This window comes from Leptodactylus fuscus, chromosome 5 (assembly GCF_031893055.1).
Source record: "Leptodactylus fuscus isolate aLepFus1 chromosome 5, aLepFus1.hap2, whole genome shotgun sequence".
Taxonomy (NCBI): domain Eukaryota; kingdom Metazoa; phylum Chordata; class Amphibia; order Anura; family Leptodactylidae; genus Leptodactylus; species Leptodactylus fuscus.
The window spans coordinates 195,332,723-195,356,611 of NC_134269.1; the positions used below are offsets into that span (position 1 = coordinate 195,332,723).

General features: G+C 39.9%; 1 protein-coding gene across 2 annotated transcripts in view; it reads left to right on the plus strand.

Annotated features, from left to right (window-relative positions):
- ARHGAP26 (Rho GTPase activating protein 26) overlaps window positions 1-23,889 on the plus strand; it is a 229,047-nt gene that overhangs the window by 133,815 nt on the left and 71,343 nt on the right. For both annotated transcript variants that reach the window (XM_075275014.1, XM_075275015.1), the window contains exons 19-20: window positions 3,606-3,744; window positions 21,915-22,074. In XM_075275014.1, coding sequence (XP_075131115.1) covers window positions 3,606-3,744; window positions 21,915-22,074 — 299 coding nt within the window. The remainder of the gene's footprint in view (window positions 1-3,605; window positions 3,745-21,914; window positions 22,075-23,889) is intronic.

The following is a 23,889-nucleotide window of genomic DNA, read 5'->3' on the forward strand; positions in this document are numbered from 1 at the left end:
TTAGGCTCGTTTCCCAGAATTCCCTAACAGAAGGAGACCCGTGTAAAATATCCTTCCCCTTTCTTTATCTTCTAGATATATCTCTATATTAGGAAGATATATAACATTTCTTGATGTGAGCAAAGATTCGTATAGATACCCCTGCAGGAACACATCTATCAAGTCCCACTTTATATTTTTTTTTCTGTATGTTGGAAGTAAGACTTTCATAACAAGCAGAATGTTATGTGTAGTGGATTATTTTAAAACCATATTTATTTTCCACATATATTATTAATATCACTATTTCTATTTTCAATTTTCAACGTATGTGCAGAAAGATTAAAAATATTTCATTCATCAAATGAATTGTGGTGAATTGAAACTTGTGGAAGCTGACAAGCTAGTGTAAGGGCCCCTTCACACGGAGTTTATGCTCCGTGTATTCTGTCTACGCTCCGTGTATTCTGTCCATTTTACACGTGTAAAAATACACGTGTAAAATGTAGTTAGCCATTGAGTTCAATGGCTTTTTCGTATAACACGTGTCTTTTTGCGTCTTCTTGAGGCCGAAAAAAATGCTCCAAATTCCACTGAAATTGATGGTATGCCTCAAAAAAATGTGCACAAAAACCCTATATTTGGAAAAAAAAAAAGTGTAAACCCACTATGAGGAAGAGCTTTTTTTTCATTGCATATTTTGCTTTTTAAAAAAAAAAAAAAAAATTCCAAAGACCGTAGTGGATTGAGCATAGTGGAGTAGTACAAGAGATTCCTAGATATTTCCCAATCCTGTTGAAGCCACTCCTGACTTTGGCTCAAAAAATGTGCATCAAAAAAGCAACTTCTCCTGCAACCCGGGGCCTTAGGCCATCATTGGTGTGAATTGAACAGGGCTTCAATACCACACACAACCTGTAGATAGATTCATCACTGGTTCTTGAAGAAATCGTCCATGTTTTTCTAATCCTCTGTAACCCTTTTAAAGCCTTGAGTCTATGTCTGTATGGAAGCCAACAACTATAGACCTGTGTGATGGTTTTTCATTTCTCTAATGAATGCCAAAAAGTGAATGAAATCTGAGCTGTAAGCTTTCCGGGGTGTGATAATCGATAATGGATGCTGTATATTATCTGTGTCCCTACTTGTATTTTCTTCTTAGTGAGGTTAGTCTGGGTATGGATACGTGGACTGCTATAGACATTATAGTTTAGATTTTTCTTTCTTTTTAATAATCATTTTCGGTATTGAAAGAAGCGACTGATACGTAGACATCGGCCATGAAGTGTGAAGCTGCTGTCTCAGTGTGTGTTTTCACAGCTTTGATAAAATACATCTCATTTCCTTGGTGTGACTGTGATAATCAAGGCCTAAGCCTCTTACTTTAGGTGCTTATGAGACCTCCCCGAGCAGCAGCCATGTGGATTATCATGCACAAAGTACACTGGTTGTGTGCTGATTGAATCCGCAGATTGTCAGCGCTAGACACAATGACCGAGCTATCCGATATCAGCTGACCTATATCTCTCTCAGTAAAAAAGCACGCCAGAATTCATTACATTCAAGTAGCTCGGTCACAGAGATGTGGAAATCTTATTCTAATTAAATTCATTACCATTGCTCTCAAATGAAATTAACATCTGACATGGTAGAGATCGCTTTATTGTGACGGTTGGAGTACTGGGGTTTAATGGGTTAAGTAGTTGTGGTATATTTTCTTCTTACGTCATGCGATAGGTTATCCTGTAGGAAAGCGTTGGAGGCGATGCAGAACATTATTAGTTAAAAGTCTTTGGGCTTGATAAGATGTGAGATAGCTACAGAAATATAACAAATCTCATTTTTATTTATTTTTTTATTAATATCTACGACTGTTTTTGTTACCTAAGAATGATGGCTAGAACCCAGCACTAGACTTTTCAGTATTGTATAGAGTTGCTTAGCGTATATTGTTATCTGTTATAAATTGACTTTGAAACTCTACTCTACTGTCTACATTGACTAAAGGACATCTTGCGTCCCATCCTACAGTAGTCATCTTAGATCAGCCCTGTCATGTGTAATTGGGAAAACCAGGCCATTGCATCATTGTGGCTTCTGAGAACAAAGCTCAAGGACTGACTCGAGAGAGCAATTCTCAAACTTTTACCACGGGAATAATCCTTAAAAGGTTGCCAAGAGGCACTGCATATATATATATAATATATATTTTATATATATAATATATATTTTTTATATATATATATATATATATATATATATATATATATATATATATATATATATATATATATATATAGCAACATTTCTGGAAGTTACCTCTTCATCACCCATATCAAGCAATGAGGGAAATAGAGGAGCAATTGGCTGGAGTGATCTATAGGGTCAGACACCATGCTTTAGGACAGGCACGAGTTGGGCATTCTAGGAACGTGCACTCATATGAGTGCTGCCTGATATCTACACTATAACTCACCCCAACTCCTATCTGGTATTACTCTAGCAAGTATCCACCTTGGCAAAAGTGAAGCCCAGTTACTCTAGCATGTCTCCACCATGACAAAAATGTATGGTGTTACATCTCTCTAGCGTCCCCCTGCTGAGGTAAAGTGAAAGCTGAGCTCTGGTTGCTATGGACAACCACACAAGTCTGCCTGTGAGGTGGTTTTCATTACTGAGATGTCGGCTCCTTCAGGTCATTGTAATACTGTGTGACACTGAAAATTTGACTTTATTATATTTTACTTTATTTACTAAATTTTTCGCGAGCGAAGCCGCAGGTATTCTACTAGTGTATCCACCTACCGTTTTGTGAATCAGCCGAAATGGTGTTGCAAGAGCCTAGTACTGTATGTTTGAGCTTTGTGTTCTAACATCCACTGAGGGACTATCTTCTGAGTACGCTTCTCAAAATGGCTTACTTTTTTCCGAGCACCATTTCTCCACCTTGGCAAAAGTACTCTAGCATGTTTCCACCTTGCCAACATGCATTATTGTTTTATATAATAAAAAGTTCGGCTGGCAATTTATGATGTTGACATACTTCACGTTACGAGAGATTTTTAGCCCAAAGATAAATGATACCAAGCGCAGCTTTAATCAAAATTTTGGTGTGAGACTTGTCATCTGCTGCGACTATGGCAAAAAACGAACGCAACTGATCATTCTGCGAGGCGCCGCAAATTTGGTGAAACTGCTATACTGCTTCTCTAGGTCCAATAATACACCCCATTCATTTTGTCAGCTGGGTAAAATGCCTTCAAGTGTGTCATAGAGATATGTCTAGCAGTCAATTTCTCTCAACCAAAAGTACATTACCCAAAAGCAGCCTCTGAGTGTCTTCTTGTAAGACAGCAAGGAAAGCACTTTTACTACATCTTGTGGCAATATCCAGTGTCTAATCAGAGCGCACTCTACTCTACTACGCATAGGTGCAGTATAGATGTATAACATTTTATATATCCTCTTTATGTAGCAAAACATTATGTAGTTTTTAATAATTTTACAAAAAAAAAAAAAGTCTTGGCTCAGAAATGAAAAGCGTTGTGTGCTGCAGCATATTTTTCTGCCATTTCCCCTCTGTGTTTTATAACCAGCTGACCTCTCGAATCTTATTGTATTTATAGATGTTTTCCACAGTGCCGGAGATGCCACAGACTAACTCCCAGCTGCATTTGTCTCGTAAAAGGAGCACTGACTCGAAACCGCCTTCCTGCAGCGAGAGGCCTTTAACGCTTTTCCACACAACACATTCCACAGACAAAGGTGGGTATGCAACAGCTCCCCTATTTATGATATGGGAAATTCTTACAGATTTTTATGTGAGATTTTATCCAAGTATTTATTCAGTGCCAGAACCATATAGTTAATGGAGCACTTTGAGTCCACCGGCAGAAATACATTACATATAGTGCTGCGGTTTTAAACGCATAGTGGGCATGGTATTCGCATGAATCCTACCCACTTTGCATATACTGTATAACGCCACGATTTACCCCACAGCGTTTTCGCCGTGGGTCAAATCGCAGTGTTTCTGGCTCGTGGGGGGGCCCTGGCCTTAGGGTGCATTCACACTACGTAACGCCAGCGTGTATCACAGCCGTACACGCCGGCGTTACAGCAGGGCTGCCGAACACTTCCCATTCATTTCTATGGGAGCCGGCATGCGAGCGCTCCCCATAGAAATGAATGGGCTGCTTCTTTCACTGCAAGCAGTCCCATTGAAGTGAATGGGAAGTGCCGGCGTATACAGCAAGCTCTGCTCATGCCGAGCCGTACACGCCGGCACTTCCCATTCACTTCAATGGGACTGCACGGAGTGAAAGAAGCAGTCCATTCATTTCTATGGGGAGCACTCGTATGCCGACTCCCATAGAAATGAATGGAGCTGCTTTATACGCCGCTTATTCTGAACGTGTTTTACGTTCAGAATAAGCTTCAGTATACGTAGTGTGAACTCACCCTTAAATGGGTTTTCCCATGAACATAGCCACATTTACATTTGTAGACAAGTAACATATAAGTAATTACATATTTGCAGAGTATTAAAGCTCTTAGTGGTGATAGTTTGTTGGCTTGATCAGTCATCAATGATACAACAATGAATGGAGGAAATGTCTTTGGTCTGGCACTTGTTAAAAATCCGGCCATGTTTGCTTATTGTGGCCAGATTATCTTTTCATACATGAAGTATCTCTGCCTGATAACGTGGCCTCAATCAGGAAATCATGGCTGGGTTTTTGACAAGTCCCAAACCATAGAAAGTTCCTGCATTCATGCTCGTATCCATTGACAACCGATCAAGGCAAGAGACTGTTGCCACGAAGACAGTTGGAGAAAGTCTTAAAAATTCTGGAAAAATGATTTATATTTGCAAAAATGTTTAATTTCTAATTGTGCAAAAATGTAAATAGGATTGTTTGTGAAACCATCCCTATAACCAGCAAATGAGCGCTTAGTGGACAGTTTAGACTGTGTTTACAAGCAGCTTGGAAGTAAATAAAAGTTAATTTTCTAAGGGATCAGCAATTACAAATGTGGGTTTACTGTCAGGCACTTGGCTGCTGGATGAAGGGGTAAGGGTCCACGGTAGTCACAGATGCCCTTTCAGTATATCAGTAACCACTTTAGTTATAGCAAGCACACAAAGCGATAGCTTCCCTTTAATTACAGTACAAGTTCGGAGATGGCGTGACCATTTCTGTAGAATTGGAAAGGGTAATATAGCAGTGTAAGAACGGCTTTTTCTTTTAGGGCCTGCTCTGCTATAATGAGAATCTCCTTCTTACTTGATAATTGCTCTTGCATATGAACACAACTTACTTTCCTTAAGATGTGTTTTTCAACTGAGGTTTAAAAGGCAAAACTCTGCTTTGTGTGGCATGATTTTTACAGATGTCTTTTCTGCTGAGACGTGGGAAGAATTATTAAAATGTTTTCTTGCATGCCTACTTTGGTAATTTCTTGGGCCTTCAGTGAAAGCTGGATTCAATCAGAACTGCTTTTATAACTCAATCTGCAAACAGTCATCAGCCTGGATTGTATAAACTCTTCATTTCATGGCCTTAGAATGGTTTCTGAGCATTCTGGATTGGCAGACTTTGTGCAAAACTTACATTGTAGTTGTCAAGTAACATATATTAAAGTGCAAATGTCGGGATGCATGCACTAAATGTGTCAAAGAAAGGCTTGCGAAAACTCCATTTTGAGCTATAGAACAGTTCACGGGTCATAACTGCATTTTCTGAGATGCAGAGCCAAGAGGTGTGTCATTAAAGCCGGGGCTTTTAATTAAATTTTATTTTTTTTACTGTTTTATTAGCTTACCCCTAGGGGGCTTGAAATTGCAATAATTTGATTGTAAGTCCCATAGACTGCAATACAACAGTATTGCAGTCTATGAGAGATTCTGCATATTAAGGCATCGTTCTACCACTGCCGCTGCCAAACCCAGAAGTGGATACACTAGGAATGAGAAGCATAAGTGTCCATTCACACGGAGGAAAATGGTGAGGAATTTGGTGTGGAATTTCAGCACTGAAAAAAAAGCCGGCAGAAAACGAAACCCATTGAAGTCAATGGGAGGCTTTTTTTTTTTAGCGCTGAAGTTCCACACCAAATTCCTCACCATTTTCTTCTGTGTGATTGGACCCTAAAGGAAGCCACTTATACATCTCACTTCAGCTCAATCCTCTCCTGGCTTTGGCTAAAAAAAATGTAGCCCAAGACACACATTAGCCCAGATTTACTACAGGGAAAACAAAGAAATGTGGTCTGTAATAATATGCCTGATCACAGTGGCTGATGCTGGATGATAAATTTGGAAAATCTTTAAGACTACCTAGTCCAGGGGTAGGCAACCTTTGGCACTCCAGCTGTTTTAAAACTACAACTCCCAGCATGCATACTTGCTCTGCTGTTCTTGGAGCTCCAATGGAAGTGAGTGGAGCATGTTGGCAGTTGTAGTTTCACAGCAGCTGGAGAGCCGAAGGTTGCTGACCACTGACCTAGTCTTTGTTCATACCACCTTTCAGCTGGCTATATTTGAGCTATAATTTTCAGAGTTTAAACCACTCCCCTTTTCTGGTAATCCACACCCACATCTCTTGCAAATTGAAATATTTTAGCCCAAACGGATTGTGCTCAGCATAATGTCATTCCCACCCACACACATTCGCACAATACACTGCAGATGGTCTGATATAGAGTGATACTCCCTTTACATTATGAAATTACCAAGTACCCCATGTTGTTCCTGATCGCTACTTGGTGGTCCTAGGTGTACACTCGGCTCATGAAGCGCTCATGGATGTAAGTGTCGGCTGCCTTTCTTCTTTGTCAGATGCGTGTTTTAGGTGATTTATAGTCCATTAGAAATGCAGATTGTTTGTTTGTTGCTGACTGTGAAATAGGCAGAAAACCTGCTAGAATTATAATTGAGCCTAAAAGCTGTCAGTGTACCCAAAATAAATGTGGAGTGGTTGGAGGAAATCACGTTTCCATTCTGAAGAGAGATACAGAAAATTTAGCATGACGTGCACAATATAGTTGTCCCATTAAATACGTGGTATACTGTAATTGTAACTAAATCTACAGAGATCCTGAGTCCGTGAATGTGAATACTGAATGTATCTGTAACGTTGTGAACAGGGCAGCCATTCTCTGGCATGTCTCGCCTCTTATTAATAGTCAACAGCACCTGTGTGCTCTGGGTGACTTGGCACGCCCGCCATTCAGACCCTCAGCTTAGTGCTCCGAAAATCTTTTACTTCTTTATTAAAAGAGCCTATATTCTGCACTTGCATGTGAAAGCTGGAACAGTATCTTGGCTGGTGACAGGTTTTCAAACGGTTACTGACAGGTGGGTAAACGTTGCGGAGTGCGTCATTCACTTTCCCAGAATTCCCCAGCCAAATGGCACACACCACCATCCAAATGCTGTGCGTGATAAGATTGAACTCTAAAAATAAAAAAAACTTTCTATTTTTTGGGGGCTGGGGAGTTTACCAAGGAAACACAAGAAAGTCAGTTAAAAGCGTATTTTGCTTTGCCAGTCGAGATGAAGTCTCTTCACACGTTGTAAACTGTCAGGACAACCTGCTGCTTAGCAAAGTGCTATGCAAACGTGTTTGTACAGAGAGGGAAATGGCTTTCTGTACATGGGCCGGACACTAGTCTGGCACTAGGGAAAACCTCTTACTTAATTTTACTGACTTGTACAACATTTTAAGGCAGAGGCTAGACACAGACTTTTGGTAGTGAGATTTTCCACTTGTCCCAAGAAACAGATTTGTGCACTCTGCAGTTGGCTTAGCGTAAAAATGTCTTGGAAAAGAACCCTTTTACTGCTGCACGGACACTAGGGCCGTGAACTAGAGTTCACACAGGGTTTTTTGGGTCGGGTTTTGATGCGGAATCCGCGTCCGAATCCGGCTCAAAAAACTGCCTCCCATTGAAATCAATGGGTTCCTTTTTATGCGAGTGGTTTGTTGCTGCTCCCGGAAGAAAGAAGCGCCATGCTCGTTCTTCAGGCAGATTCTGCGGCCGGACGTCCACCTGAAGACACTCCCTCCCACCTAGGCCCATTCATTTGGGCATAATCTGGAGTGGAGGGCCGCGACTGGATGCCAGTGCACTGCAGCGGTATCCAGTGGCGGCTACATGTTTTTTGGTCCAGAATCTGAGGCGGCCTCCACGTCAAATTCCGGACCAATAAACCCCGACTGAATTCAGTCTAGGCTAGGGGTATATAGAAAGTGTGAATTTTTCGTTGGTGCAGCATATACTACAAGTACAGGATCTGTGCCATATGGTACGCGATATCAAAGGTAGCACTAATTATCAAAAAAACAGGTTTTATTTTTCTAATTGAAGATCCCACATTTAATTCCTAAAACTAGAATTTTAGAATGTAATATGTGACAGTATCACTGAGCTCATATATACTATTTTTAATAGAAGTCCTTGTGTTGGTGTATTTGAGGGCATTTTTTTTATACTTGTAGTATTTAGAGTACTGTATAGTATTTTAACATTGTATGCCGCTGGTATTGTGTACTGCCTTGTCATTAAGATGTCGGTGATGGTATAGAAGTGTTATTTGGGCAATTGGTATATTACACCACATGATATGATTCTTAGTTAAGTACTAGCATCTGCCCGCGACTTCGTCTACGGGTTTGCGGTGGCGCTGAGCCGGTAATATGTAGGCATGCGCCGTTGGCTTGGACTCGCCGTGCGTCACCATGTCCACCCCTGCATACCCCCGCCACATATGCTGCTCGCCTGGCACCACGGCCTCTCTATCTACCGGCCGTTCCCCGCGCAGATGCTGCTTCCCGCTCTGGCACCCCTTGGGCCTTCTTTTCCCCCCATGGCTCTAGTAGGGAACCTTCGGCTCACCAGCTGCTGTGAAACTACAACTCCCAGCATGCTCCATTCACTTCCATTGAAGTTCCAAGAACAGCAGAGCAAGTATGCATGCTGGGAGTTGTAGTTTTGCAACAGCTGGAGAGCCGTACGTTCCCTACCCCTGCCCCATGGCGTGGGCCTTCTCCTGCGGCAAGCCATGTGCCCCCATTCCATCTGTGGGCGCCGTGGCGGCCCTGTCCCCATCCTCTTCCCAGGGGCCCCCGGGTCTACCTACCCAGGCCCCCCCCTTCCCGGGTCCCCCACCAGAACGGCAACCTCTGCACCCCCAACACTCCACCCCTCCCCCTTCTCAAAGTCCCCTAACTCACCTGCCGTCTCATCCCCTCTCCCACGGCCGAGTGAGACGGAAGACTGACCAGAGCAGACATAGGCAACATCCTCGAGGGACATGCAGAGTCTAGAGGCCGCAGCCGCTGTGAGACAGCAGGCCGAACCGGCATTCCAGACTGCGGTGCAGGCGACCCCCTGTCCGGCCGCGGCAGAGCACTGCAGTCCCGTGGTAAGCCCACACAGGCAGCTCTTGCTGCCCTAGAATATGGCCGCTTGTTCCGGACGCTCTGGACCTCCGAGAGACACCATGTTCTCCTGAACGCTGGCCAAATAGTGAAGCGGCAGCAACCAGGTGAGCAGCTGACAGGGCTGGGATGATGTCATCCCAGGTCCTACAGTGTCCCAGGTACTGCAGCGAATTTGAAAGGGAAAATCACCGGCCACGGGTGTGAATTGCGGTGGTGTACGGGAATTCCATGTAACCTCTCTTTCCACCCGGGCTCCAAGGTATGTATGTGCGCAATTTCTGCCAAATCCGTTTGTCCGTCTAAGTGTCATTGAGGAACAAACATCCAACTATACAAACCCACAAACATCCAAACACACAAACTTGCACATTTATAATATTAGTAGGACTATCTAGTATTTTTATATCAGATATGACATTTTAACCTTTACATGGCATGCTAATTTTTTTTTGGTGTGGACATTACTAAATATATAGAGGATACCATCCAACCCCCACAAGAGTTAATTCAGTGAGTAAATTCAGAAATACAGCAAAGGGTTTTATATATATATATATATATATATATATATATATATATATATATATATATATATATATATATAACTTTATTAAACATAAAAACTTCCCATCAGTTGAATAAACTTTATGTAGCGCATGTAATTACCTTAGTGATGATGGGCCCGTCAGACTGAAACACTTTGTGAATGTCATTATATACAGTCCTATGAAAAAGTTTGGGCACCCCTATTAATCTTAATCATTTTTAGTTCTAAATATTTTGGTATTTGCAACAGCCATTTCAGTTTGATATATCTAATAACTGATGGACACAGTAATATTTCAGGATTGAAATGAGGTTTATTGTACTAACAGAAAATGCGCAATATGCATTAAACCAAAATTTGACCAGTGCAAAAGTATGGGCACCTCAACAGAAAAGTGACATTAATATTTAGTACATCCTCCTTTTGCAAAGATAACAGCCTCTAGTCGCTTCCTGTAGCTTTTAATCAGTTCCTGGATCCTGGATAAAGGTATTTTGGACAAACAATTCAAGTTCAGTTAAGTTAGGGTGCATTCACACTGAGTAAACGCTAGCTTATTTTGTAGAGTAAAATTACACTTGTAAATTTTGCTATCCCATTGACTTCAATGATATTTTTTTACAAGTGTAAAAATACGCCTGTAAAAAATACGCCTGTAAAAATACGCCTGTAAAAATACGCCTGTAAAATGTCATTGAAGTCAATGGGATAGCAAAATTTACAAGTGTAATTTTACTCTACAAAATAAGCTAGCGTTTACTCAGTGTGAATTCACCCTTAGATGGTCGCCGAGCATGGACAGCCCGCTTCAAATCATCCCACAGATGTTCAATGATATTCAGGTCTGGGGACTGGGATGGCCATTCCAGAACATTGTAATTGTTCCTCTGCATGAATGCCTGAGGATTTGGAGCGGTGTTTTGGATCATTGTCTTGCTGAAATATCCATCCCCGGCGTAACTTCAACTTCGTCACTGATTCTTGAACATTATTCTCAAGACTCTGCTGATACTGAGTGGAATCCATGCGACCCTCAACTTTAACAAGATTCCCGATGCCGGCATTGGCCACACAGCCCCAAAGCATGATGGAACCTCCACCAAATTTTACAGTGGGTAGCATGTGTTTTTCTTGGAATGCTGTTTCTTTTTGGACGCCATGCATAACGCCTTTTTTTTATAACCAAACAACTCAATTTTTGTTTCCAAAATGAAGCTGCCTTGTCCAAATGTGCTTTTTCATACCTCAGGCAACTCTATTTGTGGCGTACGTGCAGAAACGGCATCTTTCTCATCACTCTCCCATACAGCTTCTATTTGTGCAAAGTGCGCTGTATAGTTGACCGATGCACAGTGACACCATCTGCAGCAAGATGATGCTGCAGCTCTTTGGAGGTGGTCTGTGGATTGTCCTTGACTGTTCTCACCATTCTTCTTCTCTGCCTTTCTGATATTTTTCTTGGCCTGCCACTTCTGGGCTTAACAAGAACTGTCCCTGTGGTCTTCCATTTCCTTACTATGTTCCTCACAGTGGAAACTGACAGGTTTAATCTCTGAGACAGCTTTTTGTATCCTTCCGCTGAACAACTATGTTGAACAATCTTTGTTTTCAGATCATTTGAGAGTTGTTTTGAGTAGCCCATGATGCCACTCTTCAGAGGAGATTCAAATAGTAGAACAACTTGCAATTGGCCACCTTAAATACCTTTTCTCATGATTGGATACACCTGGCTATGAAGTTCAAAGCTCACTGAGGTTACAAAACCAATTTTGTGCTTCAGTAAGTCAGTAAAAAGTAGTTAGGAGTATTCAAATCAATAAAATGATAAGGGTGCCCATACTTTTGCACCGGTCAAATTTTGGTTTAATGCATATTGCGCATTTTCTGTTAGTACAATAAACCTCATTTCAATCCTGAAATATTACTGTGTCCATCAGTTATTAGATATATCAAACTGAAATGGCTGTTGCAAACACCAAAATATTTAGAACTAAAAATGATTAAGATTAATAGGGGTGCCCAAACTTTTTCATAGGACTGTATATATATATATATATATATATATATATATATATATATATATATATATATATATATGTGTATATATATATATACACACACACACACACTATACTATGCTGGTCCTTACAAATAAATGGTGTCACGCCAGGTCTTTCCAGTGACAACATGACAGCAAAGGCTTTGGCTGTGTAGTCGTCTCATTGTCTTCACAGGCAGGATTACCATTAAACATGACATGTATATTCTAAAGCTGTGGGCAGATAACACAGGGTCACATCATTGACAGCTCACCTCCTCCTCCAGTCTCCCATAGAAATCAATTAATCTCCTCCCCACGCCATTGCTGCAAAGCAAATCTCTGAACTGATATCGACTAAGATCACTGCCCCATAATCATATGCAGATCATACGAAAAAATAATGCCAATTAAGAATAGAAACAAAAGGTTTATCAGAATATGTTTTATTTAATAAGAAAAAAAAATAGGCGATAAGTGAACTTTTAAGTCTGTACTTTTTTCGTCTGTTGTGCAATAAAATTCTTTTTTTTTTTTTTCAATTGGTTTTAATAAGGAATTCTCAACAGTTTTTTCTTCCGCAGCCCGCATATATTTTTCCACATTGTTTGACAGATTTCACGCTGAACAGAATACTGAACAGTCTGCAGCGTTCGAGCTGTGTACAAAAGCAGTCTGCAGAAGACAAATGGTTAAGATATGGTTAGAATTGAGCTCATTGGTGATCAACTTCCTCCAAAACCAGTGTTTTCTATTGACTTGTCATGCTACAGTCTCCAGCACTTAATCTTGCTGATACTACTCACGGATTTAGGTCGAGAATGTTTTGCCACTTAATCAAGCGTAGGGGCGAATGGGATTGGCAGGAGAATTTTTTTTATTTCTGCAAAATTACATTTATTGGAGAACTTAGTTGACAGAAATTCCAAATAGACTGTAGTCTTACAAGCCAGAGAATATTTATTCTGTATGTGTTCCCTGGCTGTGTACATTGCTGATGAAAAGGTTAGTATTTGTCAGGTTTCAGATTTGGTCTCATGGGCTCAATTCTCTGTTACAATTATGTTTCGTATAACAATAACACACCCAGAGAGGAATTGCATAAATATTCATCCAGTTTTTCTAATCATTTTATTGTAAATACATGTAGACAATGAGTTTAGCAATCAATAAGAAAGCGGTTTCAGATCCACTTGAGGAGATTTGTTTAGTCTGCGTTGACACGTGCATTGGACACTCTGTAGTCAGTTGTACTGGATTTGATGACAAGATTTGGTGAAACGACATTGGGCTACATAGAAAATTTGGCACAACTTGCTAGATACTTTTCTCCTCCTCACACCACCTGTAGACTGATGTACTTAACATGTCTCATAAAATGTCCTGCACCCTTAATAATTCCAGCATGTTTAATTACTTTGGCCTTTATTGGAGACTTTATAAAACTGTCTACTGTTAAATCATACAGTGTCTAAAAGTTCCTTTTTTTAAAAAAAAAATTTTGCTCAATTTTTGCCAGAATTCTGGTGCAGTTTGCATTCACCTCAGTAAGACCACTTACCGTATATACTCGGGGGGGGGGGGGATTTCAAAAATTAAAATGGTCGGAGTTTTTGGGTGTAGTAGGTGCTGGGGAAGGGGAGGGGGTGTTTTGGTTGTCTGTCTGCCCTTCCCTGAGCTTGAGGACTGGGATTTTTTCCCCCACTTGGAATTCAGTCTGGCTGAATATAGGATATCTGCAGTGCTCCTATTAACCTTTTCCCGACGGAACAGGAGCACTGCAGATCCCCTATATTCAGTAGACCGGGCACTGTCAGACACAGGGATACCTAATGTGTATGTGTTTCACAGCAATTTTCTACTTTTGTATGTATTCCAGGGAAAGGAGGGATTTAGAACTTTTTTTTTTTTGCACTATTTTATGGGAGATTCTATACATTGATATTATGGGCGGTCATAGACCCCCCCCCCCCCCCAAAAAAAAAAAAAAAAATAATAATAATTTTTTTTTTTTTTTTTTGCTGACTCAAGTATAAGCCGAGGGGGGCTTTTTTCAGCGCAAAAACTGTGCTGAAAAATTCGGCTTATACTCGAGTATATACGGTAGATTATTATCATTACCAATATTAATTATTTTATAATAGCTTACCCATACTCAGTGGTATAGCTATAGGGGGTGCAGAGGTAGCAGTTACCAACAACACTGGCCTTGGTACCCAAAGAGTCTCTACATTATAAGAAGAAAACTGAGGCCCCACGTTGAGGAAACAGCCTTTTTTGTTGCAGATTTTTGAGCCAATGCCAAGAATGGCTTCAAATGGAATTGTAAATATATAGAAAGCTCTTATATGTCTAACTTCTGCTTAATCCAGTCCTGGCTTTGGCTCAAAAAACCGCAACAAAAAAAAATGCTGCGTTTCTGCAACGTGGGGCCTTAGCCTTAAACATAGCTAACATGGGGCCCTGTTACAGATATTGGTTTGGGGCCCAGGAGACCTTTATTCCAGCTCATTTTGAGATTGTTGGTCCACTGAACATCTGTTACAAATTCTGTCCCTGTAAAGGATTCATTGGCATCTTTGATGACAAGGTCATAACCTGCATGTTAGCTTTCCAGAATTTCATATATACAGCATAGATGTGTCTTTACTTGCCATTCGTCTTGGGTTGACAAAAAAGAAAAATGAGATTTGAAATGTATATACTGGAATTTTCCACGTGTGGCCACACAGTGCTTGTGATATGAATTTCCCCTTTGTAATAGGTATTGCTAGTATTTTTTATACTGTATTCAAATTGTATACTTAGCAATTGTACATAATGGAATTTGGTGAAACTTAAATGGGCGCTTCAGTTTCAACGAACTTTGCATAAATGAGGCAAATGTAAGGAACTTTGTAATATGTCTTATTAGGAAATATTTCTCCCTTGCCACATATCAACACCCCCCTCCCTCTTAAACTTCTCAGTCACTCTGAATTTTCTGTTCAATCTGTCTTGGTTTCCAAAGAAAGTCAGTTTAGAGCGTTGTCAGATTACAGATGTTTATAGAAGTTTAGGAAGAAAGGAGGCACCTAGTGATAGAGAAGCAGAGACGCACACAGTTGGGGTGTGCAACTAATATAATAATTCTGCTATCTCTCCCCAAGTGCTTCATTTACATCAGTGTTTAGTATTTCTCTGATATGTTCTCTATGCTGATGAGTGAAAGCGTTTAAAGAGAATCTCCTGCCTTCTCCTAGTGTTGTCTATGGGAGACAACACAACAGCTACCACCAACCTTGCAGCTCAGGGAAAGCTGAGGATTACAGAGCAAACCTGTATAGGAGAAAACTGCTAAAATTGCAGGATACAAGTAATCTAATGCGCATAAATAGTTACTACTCAAGTAGACTCACAACAGCTTATCCTGAAAACTCATCAAAAAGTGTAGGCACGCATAAAGGGTGGACACCGAATTTCTGTAGCCCATTATTCTTATGTAAGTGGCCTATTATGAGTGAAAAATCTTACGTCATGCTTATATAGAGATCGCTCATTAATTTCATATGGCCGTCTTACTTCATACTAAAAGAATGCATTAAACTGAAGAAACATTTCATCTTTTCTCCAAAGAAAAAGTATTAACTTTTCAACTTTTGACAGAAAGTAGGAAAATAAATAACATTTGTGTAACATAAATATACAGTTTAGTGTAATATGTAATAACAGAGATGTCAGCCAACAACCTTGACCTCAAAACCAGAGACTTCTGGGAGCCTTATGGCTAAATGTGACTTTTGAGTGGAAAAGTGCAAATAGCATAGCATTGTGGTGTGATCTTTTAAAAGACTTAAGGAGATTGACTATGAATAACTATCCACCTTGTAAAATATACAACGTCTTAAGTCCATTCCACATAAAATGTATTAGGGAAAGACACGCCAGCTATATCCTTGCTCCTATTAAATCAGTGGTTTACAGTATGATCTAGCAATCGTGAAAAATATTGACAGCTCACCCATTCATATAGCTAGAAGTGTGAACACAGAAAGATATACAGAGTTGCAGAATCCGTTCTTATTTCTTGAAACCACCAACACATTTCGGGGAGGACACTGTGATATATTGTTTCAAACCCTGTTCCTTTTAAAACCAATTTATTAAAATTGTACACATGACGCAGCTCCCTAGTAAGCATTTTAGAGCCATTTTATTTTCATTGTGCATCAAGACTAGGGCTATTTCTCTTTCTTTTTAATCTTTCATTGATGTTCTTCCCAAAATTTGCTAATTAAAGAAACTGTAACAAAAATGTGATTAATAAAGCTCAAATGAACTCCTAGTTAAGAGAGAATTAATGTAAATCGGGTTATCTGTTGCTAAACCTCTGCTGCAGTCTACACAGCAAAGCTACGGTTAAAGGAATTCTACCATTAAATCCTTTTTTTGTGTGGATAAGACGTCGGAATAGCCTTTAGAAAGGCTATTCGTCTCTTACCTTTAGACCTGGTCCCCGCTGTGCCGTTCCTTAGAGATACCGGTTTTTATTGGTATGCAAATGAGTTCTCTTGCAGCGATGGGAACGGGTCCCAACGTTCAAACAACGATGAGGGCGTCCCCACTGCTGCCAAGGAACTGTCTCCAACGCCGCCTCCTTCGTCCGCAGCGCCATCCTCAATGTCTTCTTCCGGCGCAGGCTCGTAACTTCTAGGCTTCGGGCCTTGAGCAGAGCAGACTGCGCAGGCGCACAGGCCACGGGAAAATGGCCGCTAACAATACTGTGCAAGTATAATCCACAAAAAAAAGGTTTTAATGGTAGAATCCCTTTAAAGGCAGTCTTTTGGTAGGAAAATCATTATTAAACTATAAAGTCACAGCTACAGTTTCAAAAAAATTCCCTTTGTATTTTGCATTGTAGCTCTATATTCATAAGAATCCGTGTTTTATCCTTATGTAAATTACTGAAAAGGGCTTTAAGGGCGTTTCTTCTTTCTGCTCTACATAACTGACCCTAACTGCTACCCATATCCATCCCGCATTGTTGGAGTGACATCTGCCACTTTGTCACAACTTTTTCTGAAGTTAGGGGGGGATATCTGAAGCGTAGAGCAAAGCCTTAGCAGTACGCCTTTTACAGCTAATTTGCATAAGAACAAAATTCAGATTTCCATGGAAATGGAGCTGCAATGCAGAATAAGAAAGGCATTTTTGGAAACTGTAGAAGCCACCCTTCAAGGTACTGTCATTAGTTTATTACCAATCTTCCTGCTGACAGGCTCCTTTTAAAATCTGATTTAAATGAATATATATAATATAATATATTACATACAAGGAGGTTGTCCAGTCATGTACATACAGCTGAATCTCTCTATAATGAAAGTAATGACTGTGATTTTCTAATATATTTGTGCTTCAGCTTTTTACCATTACCAGGATTTCTGCATCCATTGGAGCATTTTGAATATCTATATAGTGGACGGGGTCACAGCCCTATTTTTCTGTTGCATTGAACTTAACCCTGCTAATACATGAACCCTAGTCCTGGTCACGTGGCTGCAGCTTTTTACAGTACATCCATTTACATGTTAGATAAATTACTAGTAATTTGCTTTTTTTCTTTGTTGAATGTGTTTCTGAAAATGCTCCTATAATAGCTGCTATGGAAAATTGTACAATGTACAACCTGTGATTGCCCAAAAGGCTGCCTAACTCTTCATTACTCTGAATAGGACAGAAATACCCAGTGAAGGACTGAATTATATTCAGAATTTCAATTTAATACATCATATCTCATTATGACCCAGCAATGATGAGGAATATATTTGCCTGTCCGCTCATGTGGTTTTTGTTGTGGCTATGAAAATTTTATATAAAAGGTAGTGGTTTTTACAGCTACCCAGTAATGGAAGAAGTTAAGGAGTATTTGAAGGGTATTATGGCAATAGAGAACCAAAAGATTTCAAGAGCTGGCCACCTTTAGGCGGAGGCCCCATGTTGCAGAAATGCAGCTTTTTTTTTTTTTTTTTTTTTTTTTTTTTTAAACTAAAGGCAGGAGTGGATTGAGTAGAACGTAGAAGTATAAGAAACTTCCTATGTATTTTCCATTCCTTATGTAGCCATTCTTGGCTTTGGCTCAAAAACCGCAGCAAAATCTGCAACAAAAAAAGCTGTTTCCATAAAGTGGGGCCTCAGCCTAAGTCTCCATTCACACGGAGTAACGCCAGGCGTTTTTTGTGTGCTTTTTGCACATAGTTCCGCGTATGCGCCGCGTTAACGCCAGGCAACGCCACCGCTAAATAGCGCGGCGTTAATGCGGCGCTATGTGCAAAAAGCACACAAATAACGCCTGGCGTTACTCTGTGTGAATACAGCCTTAAAGGCAGTTTGTTAGCAGTAAATTGGATATAAGCCTAACCCCAGTAACTTGTAGAGGTGATTGCCCTTTGTCTGTTAATAGTTAATTCAGTGATATGTAAATGAGGGAAAAAGTGCTTAGGGGGTGTTCCTTAGTTTGCCTAAGCTTCAGCTCTACATTTCCTGGGCAATTCACTTTTTCCCTCATTAGATTTTTATTTTTTTATTATTTTTTTGCAAAACTACTTATCTTGTGGCACAAATACCTGGACATGCCCAAAGAACCAGAAAGTATACTAAAGTGGATACTGCAAGTTCTCTCTCTCTAATGTAAGTGTATGAGGAAAGCTGCATTACTCTATCCAATACTGAAGATCAATGCTAAAAATAGGTCATTACTATAAAAGTCTCTAAAAATTAAAATATATATATATGTATATATATATTTTTTTCATTAACAATTGTAGCAGCACCAGCAAATCTGGGTATCATCCCATAAATTGCACAGCAGAAACCTCTCTCCAGGCAGAAGGGTTCCTAATAGAAAAATCAATCCAGTCTGCCAGGAACTTGTATGGATGGAAAATTGTCCTTTTTATTGGAAAAAGCAGTACACCACGTATCGGTCCGCACAGGGCACTTGAGAAAGGTCTCTGTACTGCTTTTTCCAATAAAGGGACATTTTCCATCCATACAAGTTGCTGATATATATATACAGTCCTATGAAAAAGTTTGGGCATCCCTATTAATCTTAATCATTTTTAGTTCTAAATATTTTGGTATTTGCAACAGCCATTTCAGTTTGATATATCTAATAACTGATGGACACAGTAATATTTCAGGATTGAAATGAGGTTTATTGTACTAACAGAAAATGCGCAATATGCATTAAACCAAAATTTGACCGGTGCAAAAGTATGGGCACCTCAACAGAAAAGTGACATTAATATTTAGTACATCCTCATTTTGCAAAGATAACAGCCTCTAGTTGCTTCCTGTAGCTTTTAATCAGTTCCTGGATCCTGGATAAAGGTATTTTGGACAAACAATTCAAGTTCAGTTAAGTTAGATGGTCGCCGAGCATGGACAGCCCGCTTCAAATCATCCCACAGATGTTCAATGATATTCAGGTCTGGGGACTGGGATGGCCATTCCAGAACATTGTAATTGTTCCTCTGCATGAATGCCTGAGGATTTGGAGCGGTGTTTTGGATCATTGTCTTGCTGAAATATCCATCCCCGGCGTAACTTCAACTTCGTCACTGATTCTTGAACATTATTCTCAAGAATCTGCTGATACTGAGTGGAATCCATGCGACCCTCAACTTTAACAAGATTCCCGATGCCGGCATTGGCCACACAGCCCCAAAGCATGATGGAACCTCCACCAAATTTTACAGTGGGTAGCATGTGTTTTTCTTGGAATGCTGTTTCTTTTTGGACGCCATGCATAACGCCTTTTTTTTATAACCAAACAACTCAATTTTTGTTTCCAAAATGAAGCTGCCTTGTCCAAATGTGCTTTTTCATACCTCAGGCAACTCTATTTGTGGCGTACGTGCAGAAACGGCTTCTTTCTCATCACTCTCCCATACAGCTTCTATTTGTGCAAGGTGCGCTGTATAGTTGACCGATGCACAGTGACACCATCTGCAGCAAGATGATGCTGCAGCTCTTTGGAGGTGGTCTGTGGATTGTCCTTGACTGTTCTCACCATTCTTCTTCTCTGCCTTTCTGATATTTTTCTTGGCCTGCCACTTCTGGGCTTAACAAGAACTGTCCCTGTGCTCTTCCATTTTCTTACTATGTTCCTCACAGTGGAAACTGACAGGTTAAATCTGAGACAGCTTTTTGTATCCTTCCGCTGAACAACTATGTTGAACAATCTTTGTTTTCAGATCATTTGAGAGTTGTTTTGAGTAGCCCATGATGCCACTCTTCAGAGGAGATTCAAATAGTAGAACAACTTGCAATTGGCCACCTTAAATACCTTTTCTCATGATTGGATACATCTGGCTATGAAGTTCAAAGCTCACTGAGGTTACAAAACCAATTTTGTGCTTCAGTAAGTCAGTAAAAAGTAGTTAGGAGTATTCAAATCAATAAAATGATAAGGGTGCCCATACTTTTGCACCGGTCAAATTTTGGTTTAATGCATATTGCGCATTTTCTGTTAGTACAATAAACCTCATTTCAATCCTGAAATATTACTGTGTCCATCAGTTATTAGATATATCAAACTGAAATGGCTGTTGCAAACACCAAAATATTTAGAACTAAAAATGATTAAGATTAATAGGGGTGCCCAAACTTTTTCATAGGACTGTATATATATATATATATATATATATATATATATATATATATATATATATATATAATTTCCTAGAACCAAGTAAAATTTTAGGTTTCTACAAAATTAAACAGCAACTAGTGTGTTGTTAACAGGTGATCTCTTGTTTTTTTTGTTTTTTTTTATCATCTTGTTTTAGGTTCAAAATTTAGTGTACCACAAGAGTTAACCTGAACTTGTGCAGTTGGTTAAACTGCTGCAGCATGTTATCTTATCAAAGGGGACAACAAAAATCAATGCAAAGTCATTGAAAAACTTATTTTATTTTTCTTTTGTGCTGTCTTCTGTGATAAGATATCAGGCTGCAGCAGTTTAATCAATTCCACAAGTTCGGGTTAACTCTGCTACATCTGTATATCTTTATAGCAGTTAGAGAGAGCTTTGTTTTTTCAGATACAGAGCACCAGATCCCCTGCATAGATATGGAATTAAATAATAACTTACTGGCTGTCTGCAATGATGCTTGGTGCATAGTCACTTTTTACTGAGTTTAAAGGGGAAATCAGGAGGATTTAGGGTATCTTCAGGAACTGGTTCAATAGTGCCCCTAATATTTATTATTATTATTATTATTATTATTATTATTATCCTGTCTGTTCCTGAATTGCTTCAAGAAAAAAAAAACCCACCAGTACATCCTGGCATATATTGTATTTTAGTGAAAACAGGACACTACACCCCTGCTGGCAGATGCACATTAGAGCTTCGGGTGGCTTAGTGCTCCAAATTCTCCTGGAAAGTTCCCCTAAATGAATGACCGTAAGCTGGAGTCTCCTAAGCACCTATATGGTGGCGCTCGGTAGACGGATTACATTTTTAATGACCAAAGAGTGAAAAGTCTTTCTCCGTCACAGCGCTGTGTGCTAGATCTTGTTGGAGCTCATTTCCCAGTTAGTTGACCTTACCAGGTGCATATGATACAGGTTTGGTTTTACTTTACATTTAGATTTTCATTATTCTTTTCAGAAAAATGATCCTATTTACAGGCATTTCTGGCAGAATATTGCTGACAATGCTTGTAAATGGAATGTCCATATCTGTGCCTGATAGAATCCTGAATGTGTGAACATGGCCTGACTGCTTTTTTCTTTGCATTTGAATGAAAGTATTAATAATGTGGAAAGATTTTTTATCTATATAATGAAACAAAGTAGACAACTGTTATTATGTCAACAGTACATGAATTCTTTTTTTTATAACCTATGTTTTCAGACGAGAAGAGGAACAGTGTAAATTCGAGCGCAGAGTCGGTCAGTTCATCTAATGCAAACAGCTCGGTGAGCTCCAGCTGTGTCCAGCGCTCCAACATGAATAATCTGAACTCCAGTGATCCTGACCTGGAAGTAATTAAAGTCAGCAGGCCAAACTCCCTGTAAGTTGTACACCATGTGCTAGCAACTGTAACACAAAACTCTTTCTTTATATCATTTAAATAGTCACTAACTTTTTAACAAACTTGAATGAACCTTTACTGTGAAATCTCTGACAAATCTGCTTTGGGCTGCCTAGAAGGACTGCTAGCCGGCTGAGATTCAGGAGTTCTCTACAATGCCCTATATTGTACTTTTGATTGAGTGAGAAAAGACCAGCAAAATTCACGGTCTATAGGAGACATAATAAAAGCTAGTCTTCACTAACCAGCTCAGAGACAACTGAGAATTGGAGAGAGATTCTGCAGAGGAAATCTACATGGATCTGATCTGTCAAGATTCCATCAATTTATGGGATAAACCATATTGATAAAATAGTATCCTTCTAGATGCTGACATGTTAGGGATCATTCACACGGGGCAAGAGGGGGCAGAATTTGATGCCAAATCCACCTCCAGCGGTTTGTTGCCGCTCACGGAAAAAAGAAACGAGCTGCCCTTTCTTCATGCGGATTCTGCGGCTGATTCAGCCACGGCGTCCGCCTCACGACAGTACCCTCCGGACTAGGGCCATTTATTTGGGTCTACTCCGGAGCGGGAAGCCGCGGTCCCTAGCCCCGTGTGAACTAGCCCTTACCCCCTTTTTTTTTTTTTTTTTTTTTTTTCTTTCTATATTTGTATTTCTATATTATCATGCTTAGGAAATGCATCACGCTTTTTCTCGCTGCTTTTTTTCACTGAGATTCTGCCTAGTTTTCCTTGGTGCACTTTCTGCCCCTATTATAGCTATATGGCAAACGCCAGTATTTCTGCAGGTATAACTGACTTGCTGCATTTTTAGCCTTTCTGCCTTTCATGTGTAGATGGAATTGGTCAGAATCCTATCCACTTTGCAGGTAATGTCATACGAAGCATTTGTGTCGCAGCATTTCCGCCATAGCCAAAAAGCTGCATTTTTGCAACATGGGGCCCCAGCCTAAAGTGTTTTTTTTTTTGGTGGCTATATTTATTTTTTTTATTGATCAGTGTTACAAAACAAAAAGGCCGCTTTACTCACCTCATCTCTTCCCCGCATTTCTGGTGATGCTCAGGTTCTTGTGTTTTGTTTCCTAATCCTGCTCGAAACACAAGAAGTGCCGCTGAAGTTGCATTACCTCTTTGCTTATTGATTGACAGAGCTGGTATTCATCAGGAATCAGAGCAGGGACGTGGGCAGTTCATTTTATTTTGTTGTGCCATACTGATTATATATATATATATATATATATATATATATATATATATATATATATATAATTATTTTTATAAATCTCCTGGACAACAAAATTGCAGTATGCTCTGGGTGTGACATTTAAAAAAAATGCTTTCAACTTGATGAATACAAAGAAGAACCACAAAACTGATAAGGGGCATGGAGGACCTCAGTTATGAGGAGATATTAAAGGTGTTGGTTTAATCTTGAGAAGAGTCTAAGGGGAGATATAATAAACTTGTATAAATGGCCCATACATGAAATATGGGGAAAAGCTGTTCCATTTAAAATCTCCTCAAAAGACAAGGGGCTGCTCCCACCGTCTGGAGAAAAAATGGTTTAAGATGACAATGCTTCTTCACTGTAAGGACTGTGAATCTGTAGAATAGCCTACCCCAGGTCACAACAGCAACAGTTGACTTCTTCAAAAAAAAGGATTAGGCTGAGGCCCCACGTTGTGGACATGCAGCTTTTTTTGTTGCAGATTGTGCTGTAGTTTATTGAGCCAAAGCCAGGAGTGGATTGAGCAGAAGGTAGAAGTATAAGAACTTCCTATATGTTTCCC